The sequence below is a fragment of the Haliotis rufescens genome, unplaced genomic scaffold (genome assembly GCF_023055435.1).
Source record: "Haliotis rufescens isolate VD_foot unplaced genomic scaffold, xgHalRufe1.0.p SCAF_1, whole genome shotgun sequence".
Taxonomy (NCBI): domain Eukaryota; kingdom Metazoa; phylum Mollusca; class Gastropoda; order Lepetellida; family Haliotidae; genus Haliotis; species Haliotis rufescens.
In genome coordinates, this window is record NW_025963779.1 from 75,855,857 (window position 1) to 75,874,279 (window position 18,423).

At 38.5% G+C, this 18,423-nt stretch overlaps 1 protein-coding gene across 4 annotated transcripts in view; it reads right to left on the minus strand.

Moving 5' to 3' along the window:
• Nucleotides 1–18,423, minus strand: part of LOC124146824 (transducin-like enhancer protein 1) — an 84,524-nt gene that overhangs the window by 46,058 nt on the left and 20,043 nt on the right. For all 4 annotated transcript variants that reach the window (XM_046517300.2, XM_046517298.2, XM_046517297.2 and 1 more), the window contains exons 3-4: nt 17,548–17,611; nt 12,581–12,625 (exon numbers count right to left, since the gene is read on the minus strand). In XM_046517300.2, coding sequence (XP_046373256.1) covers nt 12,581–12,625; nt 17,548–17,611 — 109 coding nt within the window. The remainder of the gene's footprint in view (nt 1–12,580; nt 12,626–17,547; nt 17,612–18,423) is intronic.

The following is an 18,423-nucleotide window of genomic DNA, read 5'->3' on the forward strand; positions in this document are numbered from 1 at the left end:
GATATCATTTATTCTGCAATATTCAAATAGAAAACATTTGCTCCCTCTCCAGACGATCTTCTTTCACACCATTTATTCTGTGCGTAATCCATAGCATTGTGATTCCGAGCAATAGCCTTTCCTGACGTTTCGGTCAGACCTGGTCCCCAAGCGTGCCATCTCTAACAGAATTACTTTTCTGCTGAAATCCCCCTTCTCCAAACCAATCAATCATGTGGTGTAGAAGGCAAGCTATTCTTCCAAATCCCACGTCAAAATCCCACTTAAGCATCCCAATATGGGCCAAGCATTGCGAAGCACCATGCTGTTTCTCTGTAAGGTGACCATCGAAGTAACATTTGACAGTGTGCCAGAGAAAACTATTATTTGATCAAGTGGGGGAAAATGTACAGTGTAGTGTTTATTTCAGAGTTCGGTAATCAAGTGTGCACATCCCATTTGATGATGTATTAATTCAGTTTGGATTCTGTTTGGGGACAATAAATGATCAATCTATTCTGAACTTCACAAACAATCACCGTGACAACCAGAATGTGTGGGTAGGTTCGTTTGGTCCTTGGTGGTAAACGAGTGAGTGGGGCTTTATCCAATATTCTGCATCATTGGAATAAGTACCGGTGAAGGAATTAACGTAGTGTTGAAGGTGTGTGTGTAGGTCAGAGGTTAAAGGAATTTATGTCATGTTCAGGTGAGGTTAAAGGAATTAACGTCATGTTGAAGGTGTGTGTGTGTAGGTGAGGGTAAAGGAATTAATGTCATGTTGAAGTTGTGTGTAGGCGAGGGTAAAGGAATTAACGTAGTGTTGAAGGTGTGTGTAGGTGAGGTTAAAGGAATTAACATCGTGATGAAGGTGTGTGTAGGCGAGGGTAAAAGAATTAACGTAGTGTTGAAGGTGTGTGTAGGTGAGGTTAAAGGAAATAACGTAGTGTTGAAAGGTGTGTGTAGGTGAGGTTAAAGGAATTAACGTAGTGTTGAAGTTGTGTGTAGGTGAGGTTAAAAGAATTAACGTAGTGCTGAAGGTGTGTGTAGGTGAGGTTAAAGGAATTAACGTAGTGTTGAAGGTGTGTGTAGGTGAGGTTAAAGGAATTAACGTAGTGTTGAAGTTGTGTGTAGGTGAGGTTAAAGGAATTAATGTCATGTTGAAGGTGTGTGTGTAGGTGAGGTTAAAGGAATTTATGTCATGTTGAAGGTGTGTGTAGGTGAGGTTAAAGGAATCAATGTGACGTTGAAGGTGTGTGTAGGTGAGGTTAAAGGAATTAACGTAGTGTTGAAGGTGTGTTTGTAGGTGAGGTTAAAGGAATTAATGTCATGTTGAAGGTGTGTGTAGGTGAGGTTAAAGGAATTAACATCATGTTGAAGGTGTGTGTGTGTAGGTGAGGTTAAAGGAATTAACGTAGTGTTGAAGGTGTGTGTAGGTGAGGTTAAAGGAATTAACCTCGTGATGAAGGCGTGTGTAGGCGAGGGTAAGGAATTAACGTAGTGTTGAAGGTGTGTGTAGGTGAGGTTAAAGGAATTAACGTAGTGTTGAAGGTGTGTGTAGGTGAGGTTAAAGGAATTAACATTGCGGGTGTGAGTGCACCCGACTCAGACACAGCACACTGACTCTGAGTCGACTTGTCCTTGTTTTATCCCATTTATGCCAAGCATCAAGTACCATCTTTTCACATCTTTTCATACGAAGTGGCCGAGGATCAAACCGCTGGCCATGTGCTTTCCCATCACAGTATTATCTCCATGGGAGTTAATGCCAACTTCAAATGCTCTGTTTACTAATCCCAAGTTGGCTGAACAATTGACTTGCCTTTACATGTGTTTGCACCGGTGGTGCAGGATAAGCTTACCTTTTTGCAAACACCTGATATACGTTGAATGTAATTTCAACTCCCAGCACCCAATTAGCTCTCTCCATTGCCTACCAAATCCTTTCCCATTTTTTGGAATTTCAAGAAAACAAAATATTTCCTTTCTGCTGTACTTTGTCTTGTGCTTTTTTGTCATCATAAAGTATTCAGGAGCTTACTGTTAAAACAAAGTTTTTAACATGAGACCACTCTTTGAAACTTACGTTCCATTGGCGCTTTATACATCAAATACATTACCATTATTTGTTTTCTTGGTTCGTCAACATCAAAGGCATAAAATTTGCTTTTTTTTCAACCTTGAGTATGATCACATCACTTTCAAGAAACACATCGGAAGATATGGATTTATCTCCCTTTGGTACGAAATGTGATCACAGTAATGCTGTTTGGGCAAGCTATTATGCCGTCCCCAATGCCTCCCATGTCTATCGGTAGACATCCCATAAATGTCACAAACCAAGCGCGCTAATCTGTGATCGGTTAAAACCTGTGGGTATCCTCTTCATGCAAACCGCTAGACAATATCAAATAAAACTCTACTTGGGCCCGTAACGATGGGTTAGACATGTGACTTGTGCTATCTTTGATTGGACGTTCCTAACAACACCGAGGTAAAAGATTGAATTATTTCTTGTAGCCAGTTTCACTTGATTACTCTCAGACTAATACAGTTGGAAGTGACAGCCATTAACGACTGAAGTCGAACAGGGATGGACCAATGATCATTGGCTGGATTCAATGCAATGAATCATGGGAAACATGGTTTGAACTTAGATTCGGTAATTAATATGGATTTGGGGCCTCTTAATTGGTCTCTGGAAAATTTCGTTACTTGTCTGGGAATAACAGAAGAATGTCTCTCAGACTCGCTTGATGGGACATACATTGACATTTACATTGATTTGAGGATTGGAATGTTTTTGCTTCTAAATCATCCTCTACGTATAATTATTAAAGGACTCAAACATTCACATATGAAAAACAATTTTGGAATGAATGGCTCCTTGAAAGGACTTCCTTTAAACCACAAAAATATATGAGCGCTTGTGATAAGTTTGACAAAATCTTCATTACAGTCTCACAATATCAGTTGCCATTTGATCAAGATTAAGAAGCACACCTTCACATCATGAAATTTAAAAAAGTCATCCTTACTTTTTTGTTGAAATAAGTTGTGTTCATCTGCACACAAGATTGACTTGCACTCAACACCAGCGTCTTATTCCAAAGTGAAAAACCAGAGGTAACTTAATCACCATGTTTTATAGCTCATGTTTGGAATAACAAGACAATTTATAAAATTATTATGTTGTTGTTTACAAATATGTTGCAATTTGTGCAGTATTAGTTAAGCTTATCTTATTGTAAAACAAAGTTTGCAGTTTAAGCACTTGTCTTATTGTGTGCACATTTTGTTTCATGGTGAACACATTAGTTAGAATTCATCTGAATAAACAAAATGGTGCTCTTCAGAATTTATCATGTTCCCATTTTTCATTTTTAGGGGTCATCAGAATCCACAAGCCACTTTTAAAAAAAAGGCTTTCCTTGGAAAGAGTTCACTTCAGCATAACGATAAAATTGAATGAAAGGGAAAGAAAAATTGTTTTACACATGATCCTCACCCACTCAGAAGGTGTTTCAGATCCTTATCCTTGCCTTATATGCGTGTTAATTTAAGTAGTATTTTCTCGAGAACTATTTCCAATAATCAAATCTTTCTATAAAATCATGAAGTGAAAGGATCCCTACTTCCATCCACGACATGTCTGACATTAGGCCATGTGTAGGCTGAAAATAATCCCTTTGAAAATCAATTCTTTCTCACAAACTCATCAACATGTATTACCATTTCTCCACACTAAAATGGCACGCAAATGCCATATTCATGACTGCAGGCATTCCACTTTATGCACACACTGGTTCAGAAAAACAAAGTTTGCCAGACTTAATCTTTTTTCACAAAACGATATCAGAGATCGTAATCCAATATGTATAGAATCATCTCTCTTTTTCATGAGACGTTGTCTTTATAATCTGCAAATCCATATATCACCAAAACCAGCACCACACACTCTGGTTATGGTGTGGCTCAAGGGAGGTAACTCCCCAAAGATTTCATCATAAATGCTATTTACAAGCAACCACTTGGGAGAAAGTAATGGAGGTTTATTACACAGCAGCTGATTACCAGCTTGCGAGGACAGTCATCAAGAAGATATCACGCCTGGGGAAAAAAGAGAATGAGACTTTTGTGATGATACGGTGTGGACAATTTCCATCTGCGTTAGCTAACATTCATGCTGGCGGCAAAAACGTAACATAGAAAATGCCGTGAAGACTTTGGGGAAATAGTGACAGAGTTAATGTGACTGCAGCCACTGACAGCTGATAGATCTTCGTTAGGAAAATAGTGCCACACTTACACTGCCCAATCTCTCATCCACGCATAAAAAAAAATCTCAATTACTATATAAAATCCCCAAAGATTTTACTTATTACAAAAAATGGGTTGCTGATGGAAGTATTCTTATCATGACTACCACGAGCGTTAGATGCTTCAATTTGGAAATTCATCTTATGTCTGGTCTCACAAAATTAACAACAGATCTGCAGAGATAATACTCACCATCATCATTATTATAAATTACTATTACTTGGATTATTAATCCACCTGATCTGATCTTTTAAGAAAGTAATTATTTTTTTATAATTTTTTTTATTTCTCCACTGACCGAAGAGAGACTTCCCTTTTTACAGTTGTTGGCCTGGTATGGCATTGCTGGTATGAAGCGTGGACAAACCGAAGAAAAAGAAGTCTATGTCAGAATAAATGTTTTTGTTCATAATGCTTTTTGTTTTGTCAGGACCATAAACAACAGGTCATTTGCCCTAGGATGAATTTTTCTTCATCTTTACATTCAACACGAGATCCACGTAACAGAACAGTTCGCATTACCATAATTATTGTTGTTATTATTATCCTTCATTTTATTCTTTATCCTCCAAATTCACCTCTGAATAAGTCTGTGATACAAATGAAAAGTTTGGCTTTTATTATCATCATCATTATTATAAATCAAAATATTCCTTATCTCCAAAATGCTCCTTTGAGTTAGCTCAAACTGTATTACCCTGTTCAGTGAGTTAATAGGTAATGTTGCATTTGCATTCACAAGACCGATACCTTTAATCAATATTATCATTATTAAATAGTTTCTTCTTTATTTTCCAACTGTATGGTTCCCTATCCCCTTCCTTGTCATTGTTGTCCATGTCGTCGTCGTCATCATCATCATCATCAACCACGTCATCGTCATCATCATCATCATCATCATCATCATCAACCATGTCATCATCATCATCATTAAAGAGTTTCTTCTTTATTCTCCAACTGTATGGTTCCCTATCATCTTCCTTGTCATCGTTGTCCATGTTGTTGTCGTCGTCATCATCATCATCATCAACCACGTCATCGTCGTTGTCATCATCATCATCATCAACCATGTCATCATCGTCGTCATCATCATCATTAAAGAGTTTCTTCTTTATTCTCCAACTGTATGGTTCCCTATCATCTTCCTTGTCATTGTTGTCCATGTCGTTGTCATCATCATCATAATCATAATCATCATCATCATCATCAAACCTCTTACACAAGAACTCAAGGATCACAAGAGCTGAGCCTCCTTTACAAACTGAATCAGCTGCATCAATTGAGACATAGACACCAACTTACTTCAAGTTCAAGCATCACCCTAATCTAAAGCTCTTCCTCAAAGAAACGGAAACTCTTTCAAGCCCCAGAACATGAAGGAACCGGCTCTTGTTCTTCACCTTTCTTAAAAAAGATGCTAATACAACAAGCTCATTCAGTGCTAACTTATCCACACAGAAATTCTTTTCATTTTTTAACTAGCTTTTTTGGTGAATAACAAGTTCAGTCTAGCACAAAAGCAACATTTTCGTTGTTGAGGTGTCCATGCAATGCGTGCATTTGCACAAATGACAGACACCCAAACCACCCTAGTTTTGTTCCTTTATGGAATATGAGACTCTTTGCTTCCTTTTCCCTCTGGACATTGACAATACTTCACTAGGCTTGTATACACTACATTCCTCAATCACACATGAAACCGACATCTGTGCCGTGTAGTAGAGACATGTGTTTATTTGGAGTTTACTAATGAAACAACTAACTAAATTATGCCAATTATACCTCACAGAAGTCAAAGGAGGTCTACTCCAAGTACAGACTGTGTGAACTCAACCGTTGCCTAACACTGAAGCAATATGTGGAGTAGGTGTCCACCGGACGAGGACATATGTTGCACAAAAAATATTGCCCTTTGTAACCTGAGTGTTCATTGGTCTGAGCCGGGTTACATCTTTTTGGAACCAGACCATGGTTCTAATACACTGTATGTATTCACGGTGACGGAGGGAATTGACAAGCCCATCAAGTAGCGATAATCATCTTCGACAACAGCAGCAAGTTTTCTAAAAGTTGCTTTATCTAATGAGTATGAGTGAGTATGGTTTTACGCCGCTTTTAGCAATATTCCAGCAATATCCAACAGGGGATACCAGAAATTGGCTTAACACATTGTACCCATGTGGGGAATCGAACCTGGGCCTTTGGCGTGACGAGCGAACGCTTCAACCACTAGGCTACCCCACCATCCTAACAAGTATAAAGCATTATCTCCTTATGTCAGGCTCCATCCCGAGATTATAATGTATTCAATCCTACAGATAATGCTTTACTACAACTTCAAACAATTGTATAAAAAAAATCACGTTAAATTTAAACCATAACCCTTTGTTGCTTTGTTATTGATTATTGTGAAAGAAAAAGTTCTTTTCAGGTTTTACCATTATTCAACATCACATGATGCAACCAGAGGTGTTTACATTTACCTGCAAAAACAGAAGCAGTCCCATCACTGCCATTTCCTCAAGTCTTTATGTACAACCCTGCATTTCCAGTCCAAACGCATTACCCCCAGACCTTGACCTTAATTAACACAACTTCTTCAGGTCCAACAATTACCGAGGTCTCAGGATAGCACAAATAAAAGTGCAACAGTAACAATAAATGATACAGCCATGTTTCACAATAACCTCACAGATGACCTTGACCTGTGATGACTTTGATGTGGTAGGATTTGACAAGATACATGCAAATACATTGTATTCATATTGTTATGTGAGTGAGTGAGTATGGTTTTACGCCGCTTTTAGCAATATTCCAGCAATATCACAGCGGGGGACACCAGAAATGGGCTTCACACATTGTACCCATGTCGGGAATCGAACCCGGGTCTTCGGCGTGACGAGCGAACGCTTTAACCACTAGGCTACCCGACCGCCCCTATTGTTATGTAACATTGTTAGCGGAATATGTTTTCTAATCATGTTTCTAATGTATGACTGATTCGAAATATTTTTATAAGCATAGTCTGGAATCGAAGTCACCAATTTGAAACTAGTACCGCAATGCTTAAGAAAGCTGCTTTCTTAGTGGCTAATGTTGACTTCCTGTTAGTAATTTCATTGGTTGGTCAAAGTTTGCGAAAGGTCGTTCTGACGTGACCTGTAGTGGGATGTCCTCAGCGGTAGTGAGAACTTTTATCCGATTTTATGAGGTTCAGGTAATCTAGGCGTGTGATTAATTCTGTTTTGTTTATTTAAAGCAGTAATTGTTTATTGTTAAGAAAATTTATCTCTGCATCCATGGAAATATACAGCTACTCGCCGACTCGTTTCGCATCAAAACACGGGTCTGTGTAGTCGCGGACAGATGACCATGGAGTACGCTGATCAGTGTGTTGGATTAACAAGACTGATTAATGAGTGATTTCGGTAATTCCTTGCAAATTAGGTGTGTCGGAGTGCAAGACTGTCGCATTAACGGGTCTAAATAGCACTGATTTAATTGGTTCCCACCCTTAGTGTCGGATGAAGCCAATTGTCGGATTAACGAGACTTGACTGTATAAGGTTTCATTCCTGAAAAAGGTAACCAAGACTCAGATATTGACAATGATGTATGTCTTACAAAAGGCTAAAACATGATCTTATCCTTGTTATCTTATATTGACCAAATCCTTTTCAAAGCAGTACCCCATCCTAGAGAAGGTACATTACAAGTTTCATGATACATGAATCAATACCTTTTTGAGAATGTGTAACGACAAACTTAGTTTTTTCGCTTGCATGACCTTGACCTTTGACCTTCATGACATGTGCCAAGTGGAAGTCCATGGAGGAATAATCTCTGATGTCAATAATCTGTGTGCAGCAGTTAACAGGAAAATCACTGGAGGATGCAATCAAATTCGAAGAATAACTTAAGGCAGCCCGTTTCACAGAGTTCTAAATAGTTCTTTGTACAAGACAATATTTTCAAGCATTGTTTTCATTCATGACACTACGGCAAAACCCTGTTCATTAGGACAGTAATGTCCCCAGAGAAATTGTTTGGATTAACATATTTCTGTATCAACTAATCATGGCTACATGGAAATGTCCCTTTAATTAATTATAGACATTCTTGACAGCAAACATCTGGATGGCAACATCCAAGGTTTGTATTAAGTAAAAGACCTTTTAATGGTTTTGATCATATGGCCAAAAAAGACATCATGCAACATGCTTGTTAGATGCAGATGGAAGAAGATTTGAAGGACCTTACAAAACACAAAGCTCAGTAATTGATCTATTATACTAGATCAGAAAGGTTAAACAAGCATAAAGTCAGGTGAGCTAAACAGCAATATATGTTTCTTAATATTACTGTAGCGGCCATAAAATTGCCAATGACTCCACGCCCTGCTACATACTACCCCGTCAACAGAGGGCACGTCTCGGGACTTATAGTAGGGAACTGAGGCTTATTTTGCTCAAATTTAATATGAACATGCCCCACGTTGGGCGCCAATGTAGTGGCTATAGAATGTCTGAGTCCCGTGATGGGATTCGAACCAAGGACCTTCTAATCCGAGATCGGACGCCTTGTCCACATGACCAAAGAGGTTAACCCCGTCAGCAAGCTGACAAGGTAAGGATGTCATCTGTGAGATGACACCACGCCCTGCTACATAACCATGACAACTGCAAGGTACCTATTTAGACACTGACTGACAAGCAATAGGGGAATACAAGTGATTCATAGACACATGCTCATAATACAGTCGGAATCGTACAACCAACTCTATCTTATAAATATAGAAAGGGTTTTGTTGCGTATATTTACACATAAACAAAATGTCATTTTCTATTTGCAGATATGTTTTAGTATACAATCCCCAAATATTTCTTTTAGAACTTACATGAAAACATTGTAAATGCAATACAATTTTTGAATATTTCTATACGCTCTCTTTCTACTGTCATCAAACAGGGATCGAACCCTGGACTTTCCGCTCTCTGGGCGGACGCTTTACCACTAGACCACGGGGGCTGTCTTAGACATGCAAAGAAACTCACAGCATTTATTCCACTTCTCACCTGTCAAAGGAGTAGCGCAGACTGATACACCAGGTCATACAAGAAGAAGCATTAAGTGTGCGGAAATTCATTTTTAGATTCCTACAGATTATCAAGAAATATAAGATGATGTTTCAATCTGATAAACATGCACCTGTTGCATATATGTTGCATGTTTTTGTGTGCACCTGTAAAACCTCTGAAGAAACAAGATCAGCATCCAGATGTGTTAATTACTTTGTTTCTTCTGACGAGAAATGAAAGAAGTCAGAATCTAAACCCAACTTTTCTACAAAAATGCTGATATTAATATCATATATTATTTGCAATGTTTTATGCATCATTTTACTAGGTGTTATGATTTTTGATATTTTTAAGCTGTTGGAAGAGTGTAATATTGCATCCTTACTATAATTGTAAATATGATGCTTGTATAAGATATCAAATGATTTAAACATGTTAAACAAGTATCAAAAAACCCAAAATCAATAACCTTCAAATGACCAATGATGAGCTAGTGTCTAAGAAACACAAAACACCACTTCCAGAGAACAACCAGCATCAATCATCCGTTGACAGACCCCAGCAGGCGCCAGGCCAAAAAATATCCAGGAAAAATCAACTTCAAACATAATCCAAATGTTTGTTTAAAGCACAAAAATTAAACATCTGTCGTTCAAACTTCAATTATATCGCTTCCTTTCAGTTCGCCAGACATGGACCTTTGTAACACTACACTGATACTGCTATTTAAATGAGATAGATGTGTCTCTTTACTTCAACTTTCTGCTCTCTGGGCTGCAGTTGCCTGCCTGCCCGCCTGCCATGCTATACCCATATCAAGACACTTAATATGTGCTCATATTCAGCTGTTGTAATTCACAGGGTAAGCCAGACCAGGAACTGCAGCCACATTTGCGAGGTGTGTTTGATGATGCTTATATAAAGCTGAGCAAATAGTCTCACATATTGATTGTGTAATCTGGGTAAATTTAACATTGGCAGGGTCCATATGAGGGCTGGCAAATCAAAACCAGATCATGGAAAATGATAGGATTCTTTGAAGAAACAAAATTACTGTCATAGAGAAATATGATGAGCTTGGAAATATTCTGGAAGTATTTGGTTTTTGCCATGTGGTTTTTCTGAAAGAAAGAAGCAACACGATTGTCAAGGCCAACTGAGAATTGTTTTTCTTTTGTCTTGATACCCTGATGGTCAGTCAGGGCCTGTCCTCGTTCGGGTTTTCCCCTCTCAACATGCTGGTAACCATGCATTGATATACCCGAATACTGTTGGCACACTCTCACACATTCACTCATGTTAAATGTGCTCACTGTGCAGGTGAAAATCATGTGCATGGCTACTCCGCCAGTGTCCTCAGAATGAACAGCCGGGTGTTCAGATCATTCACAGAGATAATTTTTATTCATAGAAGTTACCAACCGAACATATCCACTGAAGATATCAACAGATCATACACACGGATCACATCCACTGGAGATATCTACTGATCATACACAGATCACATCCACTGAAGATACCAACAGATCTTACACGGATCACATCCACTGAAGATACCAACAGATCAAACACGGATCATATCCACTGAAGATACCAACAGATCTTACACGGATCACATCCACTGAAGATATCAACAGATCATACACACGGATCACATCCACTGAAGTTACCAAAAGATCATACACACGGATCACATCCACTGAAGATATCTACTGATCATACACAGATCACATCCACTGAAGATATCTACTGATCATACACAGATCACATCCACTGAAGATATCTACAGATCACACACACGGATCACATCCACTGAAGAGGCATCAGCATCAAGTGCCATCGCCCCCTGGCCATCGAACACGCCATACGCTTCCAGCATGTCAATAACACTACATCTCCACATTAATCATTCCTGAGACTCCTAATGGTAGCATCACTAATAGGCAACGTGAAAAACTGTTTACAAAATTGAGCAAATATTAACTAAGCCGCCAGTTTGGATGTTCACTGCCTCTTCCTCACATTTTCTGTTTTCATTTTATTCTGTTTGTTGTATGTCTGCAAAGTTTACCTCTGTGTACAAACAGGGGGCAACGTGCTTTCACCAAATTTTGCGTGTACATTTGGTTCGTGTTTGTCGTGCTTGAATGTGAAGAAGTCATATAAAATCAATTGCCTGTTACACATAGTGCGAGGCCCAAGGCTTTCATTTACATAGCACCTGATAAAGGTGATCTATTAAGCTGATGGCAAATATTAGCAATACCAACAAGAAACAGTTCAAAGTTTTACAAGTGTTTCTGGTCATACATGTGCTTTGTTGTCATTGATCTTGGGGCGTTCTCCCGTTCCTTATATTATCATGGACTCGCAGCTGGATCTCGCAGCTAGTACTGATTGTAATGAAGGATCAGAAAATGCACACTGACGGTCATGTGAGAATAAAACTATTCAAGGAAGAATTTTGGTTTTGATTTATTGTTTAGTTATTCACCATAAACAAACATCATTTCCGCTGAATGTGTGGGTGGGATTTAAATTTTCATGCTTTTTAAAAACAATACACACAAATGCTGTCTTAGAGGTAAATATTGTAAAATGAATGTTGACAATGCAAGTTGCTTTTGAAGTTTACTTTTCTTTTATCAATCCTTATTTTGAAACAAGATAATGCTTATGTAAATATCAAGAGTGAGTGAATGTCTTATTTTGCAGGCAGTAATATTCCAGACATATCGTGACAGCCTCTAACCAAATAATTGAATCTGATCCAGTTTGTTTGTTGTTGACGCTTGCACTCAGTAGTATTCACGTTATATGGCACCAGTCTGTAAATAATCAAGTCTGGACCAGCCAATCCAGTGATTGAAATCATGAGCATTGATCTAAGCAGTTGTTATACAATGACATGCATCAGTTAAGTTAGCTAGCTTGACCACCCGATCCCGTTAAGAGTTTCTTACAAAATCTGATCCAGACAAACAACTGGTTGATAGCATTAGTAACGTGTCAAGATGTCAGACATTTTGACCACTGGATCTGCATTTGTTTGTCGGTTCCTCAATACTAAATACACAATCTCACTAAAATCAGCTCTTAGTTCTCGCTACCGCTAAACAAAGATCTTTGTTTATCAGTAGCGAGAACTAAGATCTTATTTTAATGAGATTGCTAAATACATGAACACATATGAAACGAACATACCTGTTTGTGCATTTCCACATTGAGTCCGTAGGACATCTCATAGTACTGAAAAGAAAAGGAACAGCATTAGCCTTGAAAGTATGAAAATCTAAAATATCAAACCAGTTTGACTGGTGGTGAGGGGCACTGTTCCTTCAGTGGTCTAAGATGCTATAACTATAACTGTGCAGAGTTGTGTCCCGTAACTGTCAGGATGCACTGGTTGTGGGTTGAATCCAAGATTGACTCCATGGTCACATCCGTGGCTTGTCAGCACCATGCCAGTGGGTGGTGGTCGCACAAAGCCAGTCAGCATCTATGACCGTCATCACTTTCCACCACATTGAAACAGCCAACATTATGTCATGTACGAAATTGAGTGAGTTTGAGATACAGTGATAGAATATGCACAGTAAGGACACTAATCCAGTATATAATGATGTCCATTTGTCTGCAGATGACATATATTGTCAACATATTACCTTTGACGCAGATGACATATATTGTCAACATATTACCTTTGATGCAGATGACATATATTGTCAACATATTACCTTTGTTGCAGGTGACATATACCGGGTATAGTCAACATATTACCTTTGATGCAGATGACATACAATGGGTATAGTCAACATATTACCTTTGATGCAGATGACATCCACTTGGTATAGTCAACATATTATCCTTGTTGCGGGTGACATATACCGGGATATAGTCAACATATTATCTTTGATGTAGGTGACATATACCGGCTATAGTCAATATAATTATTATCTTTGATGCAGGTGACATATACCGGGTATAGTCAATATATTATCTTTGATGTAGATGATATTTTCACCATATTACTTTGTTGCAGATGATATATATTGTCAAATATATTACCTTTGTTGCAGGTGATATATACTGTTATAATATTACCTTTGTCTACATATGATACATATTGTCAACATATAACCTAACTGCAATATTACTAGTAATACATGCACATAATATATACTACAATAATCACTGGTTGTCACATATCACATGTGAGACATATTCTAAAACTAAATTTTCAAAATGTCTAAGTCTTCATTAGCAATAAAGGATGTAACAATTCATTGTTTGTATGGTGCTTCTCAATACTCTGTGATATGATACATGTACTATATACAAGTATTGTATCATGAGGTCATGTATCGATACAAAGCGATATAATGAATATAAGGTTGACATGTAAGATTTAGGTAATTTCAACATAATGGACAGTGGTCTCAAGCCAATGTTTCATGAATTACATCACTAAATATCAACTGCGTTGGTTTTTTTTTCATTCGTATCGTTTCATGACAAATAATATTGATACACCCCTCGTAGTTACTTCATTAAACAACTTACTTTTAGCAGCCCAGAAAGATTTTGTAAAACTCTGATAATGCAGATTACTAAACAACATTTTGTCTGTTTGATGCTTTAGTCATACTCAGCAAAATTCTAGCTATATGACAGCAGTCTGGACCAGGCAATGTTGTGATTGACATCATGAGCATCGATCAATGCATCAACCAAGTAGCAAGCCTGACCACCCGATCCCATAAGTTGCCTCTTACTACAGCCATGGGTTGCTGAAGACCTATTATCCGGATCTACACGGGGTACTGATCAATAACATGAAAAACACCACTGTCATCTTTGTAAGATTAACAAAAGACATGTAATTAATCCAAAGGTCAAATAATGAGAGATCTGTATCCAGGTAAAAAACCCATTACCTGCTCATTAAAAATTGAATTTCCTCATGAATAGTAAAACATAATGCTTAATATTTACGGTATATCTTGATATCACATTACTAAAATATCAAATATGGATGTATCTGGTAGTGTTTTATGACTTCAAATTAAACAAAAAATCCTGGTTTTATGTGTACTGACACTGATAGGCAGTGGACAATTAAAAAGCTTACATCAGCAAGGCCCAGTTAAATATCTTCTATCACCTAGCACACAATATACACTATTATTATTATTATATTATCCACCTTCATCATTTCAAACAGGTGTAATTCCTTCAATCAAAACCGATGAGGATGAGCGATGATCTGGGTTCGAACCCAGCTTGGGGCAACCCTCTCCACCGCCCCAGGCAGGCGACATTTCGTGTTAGGAACAAATTAATTCCATTTTGGAAGCCAATATGCACGGCCCGATATAATTATTGAGCTGACATGATTGGGTTGAGCAGGGAAGGAGAGAGATGAAAGCGACAACTAAAAATCAATATGGACAGCTCTGTTTAATGCATCCAAGACTAGCCTTGGCTGTAATCAGAAAATTAAGGAGAAACTCGGGCCCTCTGCGTTGCCGATATCGACAGCCGGGGTATGAGCGCTCGCCATCTACAGATTAGGCAAAACCAGGAAGGAAGGGAAGAGGAAATCTATCTAGACGCAAGATAAGGGGCCTCTTGGACGAAATTATCTCGGCTCATATGCAAGTTGCTACATCTAAAACAAGGCAGAGTTCCTAAATTATTCATTTAGCTCTTGAGATACTATTCTCACTGATTATAAGAACAGACGTGTCGTACACTGTAATCATGGACGAGGATGGAGATGGGAGGGGGGATTGATATTCCTGATTGGGGGTTGTACAAAGTGCCAAGGGGACGTCGAGGGGGCCAATCATGTAAGTGAGACGTAAAGTAAGTGAGACGTAAAGTAATGGAAAAGACGCAAGCTCTAAGTGATTGTATTCAGTAAAGCATGTGCTTCTGTTGTAATTACTGCTTTTTGAAATATCCACAGTAATTTTATAGAATTCATGACTCTCAACTCTGACAAAAAGACAGGAGTATGTGATAACCCCTTTTGGTTAGGAATACATTAGTACTAGGTCAGGGAATCCGTTGGGATTTCATCACCAATCATGGGTCATAACTAGCTTGTCAAACCAATCAATTATTGATCATAATCAGTTGGTAATGTTTTCTGTAATCTAGCAATAGTATATCAAAGAACCAGTTTTTCATTATTTGAAATATCAAGGATGTTATTCCATCAGTGAAAATAAATATTGGTTGCATATTGACATGAATGATTATGAATGATTTTTTGTGTAATTTATAACAGATCAAAGAAACGTATGGCTGTACATTTTGAATAGAAATTTGATATCCAAAAGCATTCTTTTATACACTCTATTATGAGTGAGTGAGTATGGTTTTACGCCGTTTTTAGCAATATACCTGCAATATCACTGCAGGGGACACCAGAAATGGGCTTCACTCATTGTGCCCATGTTGGGAATCAAACCCGGGTCTTTCTACATCCTACTGTAACTTTTTTACAAAACATTACAGTCCAAAATGCACTATTTTCTTTTTGACAAATAGAAACTTATTTAAGTTTCATCTCAAAGACACCTAGGGGCGGTCAGGTAGCCTAGTGGTTAAAGTGTTCACTCGTCAAGCCGAAGACCCGGGTTCAATTACCAACATGGGTACAATGTGTGAAGCCCATTTCTGGTGTCCTCCGCCATGATATTGCTGGAATATTGCTAAAAACAACGTAAAACCATACTCACTCACTCACAAAGACATCTGTGCATACAAAATGTTAAACAGCCAAACTGCCAAGAAAATCTAAAATAATGATGCCAAAATGGCAACATATTCAGTTAACTACGTCAAGACAAAAAACATGGGACAAAAAATACCAACAAGGACATTGAATAGCACACACATGTCTTTGGTACCATGGAGGACAGCTTTGTAAAAACTGACTTTATCTGACAAGCTGTCACTCTTACTCAGTGTTCTCTATCATCAAATCGCCTGTTCTGAAATCCTAGGTAAGCAAATATATACTTAATACCAATATGGAAAATATCTGACAGCTTCTCGCAATATAAGTAATTTCTACCAGCCCTGGACTAACATGTATGAATGTATGTCAGTAGGTTTCTCTAGCCCAGGAACAATGTTAGCTCCTGACATGAAACTGGGTTCCATATCAAACCATGATCTTAGTGCTACAACACTTATAAGTCTATGGCATGGGAGTTACGACAGTCTTAGTGCTAAGATCACTTTGTGAAAATGGAACCCTGATATGTGCTGATTGGGAGGTTAGCTGTCAATTTTTAATACAGTGAAGCTCAATAACTCTGTTAGAGAGGGTTTCACACTAGAGGGTTTCACATGACATGGTTTCACATGACACAGTGTTTCACATGACACAGGGATTCACATGATACAGGGATTCACACAACACAGGGTTTCACATTACCCAGGGTTTCACATGAATCTCACATGACACAGGGTTTCACATGACAGGGTTTCACATGGCACATGGTTTCACACAACACAGGGTTTCACATGACACAGGGTTTTACATGACACATGGTTTCACATGACAGTTTCACATGACCAAAGGTTTCACATGACACAGGGTTTCACATGACCTGCGTATTTGATGTGGTTTGCATCCAATAGAGGCCCAATTATATGTTTGTAGAGTCATATTTAATACAACATATATATACCAGTCAGTACCATTTCCTACAGCAACATCAAAGGACTGACGCAGAAATTGTTCTATTTGCACATGTGCTTCAATCAACAGAATGTTTGATACTGACAGGCATTTCCATATTCATAATGGGAAGGGATGAAATAAAGACATATTCTGTTTGAAGTTATTTCTTGTTAATAATCTTGTAGGCTGAACGTTAGCATGACTCTTAATTGTGTTCATGACTCTCAAACAATATGTAGTGAGTCATGATGACTCCCAGTGTCCACCTGTGAGGTGAAGGCCTGATGGTGATAAGGTCCGGGCCAAGTCCTGCTATTGGCATTATGGTCTTAGGTCATTACTCTGCTTGTCCCAAAATACTGATATATTTGATGGCCCCAATAACAATTGTGTCTTAACCCTAGGACAAGTGCAGATCTTGGGACAATAAAGGGACACAACTGCACAGTTTGTGAGATTGAATGCTTACCATCACATAATGTCTCTGCATCTCTGTCTTCTCCTGGGCCAGCTTCTCACACTCCAACTTCAGGCTGAAACACGAAGAACTACATCAACTTCTGCACAATACATCAACTCCTGCACAATACATCAACTTACACACAATACATCAACCTCTGCACAATACATCAACCACTGCACAATACATCAATTTCTGCACAATACATCAACTTCTGCACAATACATCAACTACTGCACAATACATCAATTTCTGCACAATACATCAACTCCTGCTCAATACATCAACTTACACACAATACATCAATTTCTGCACAATACATCAACTACTGCACAATACATCAACTTACACACAATACATCAACTTCTGCACAACACATCAACTACTGCACAATGCATCAACTCCTGCACAATGCTTCAACTCCTGCACAATGCTTCAACTTCAACACGATACATCAATTTCTGTACAATACATCAACTCTTGCACAATACATCAACTTACACACAATACGTCAACATCTGCACAATATATCAACTACTGCACAATACATCAACTCCTGCACAATGCTTCAACTTCCACACCATAAATCAACTACTGCACAATACATGAACTACTGCACAATACAGGATATGGCCTGTATATAATCCAGTCGGGCCCAGTCAAACCAGTGACTGAAAATATAGGCAACGATGAACACCATTGAGGTTTGACAACACGCTACCAGTCAGGTGACACAGCCAGGTGACACAACCAGGTGAAACAACCAGGTCACACAGCCAGGTCACACAGCCAGGTCACACAGCCAGGTGACACAGTCAGGTGACACAGCCAGGTGACACAACCAGGTGACACAGCCAGGTCACACAGCCAGGTCACACAGCCAGG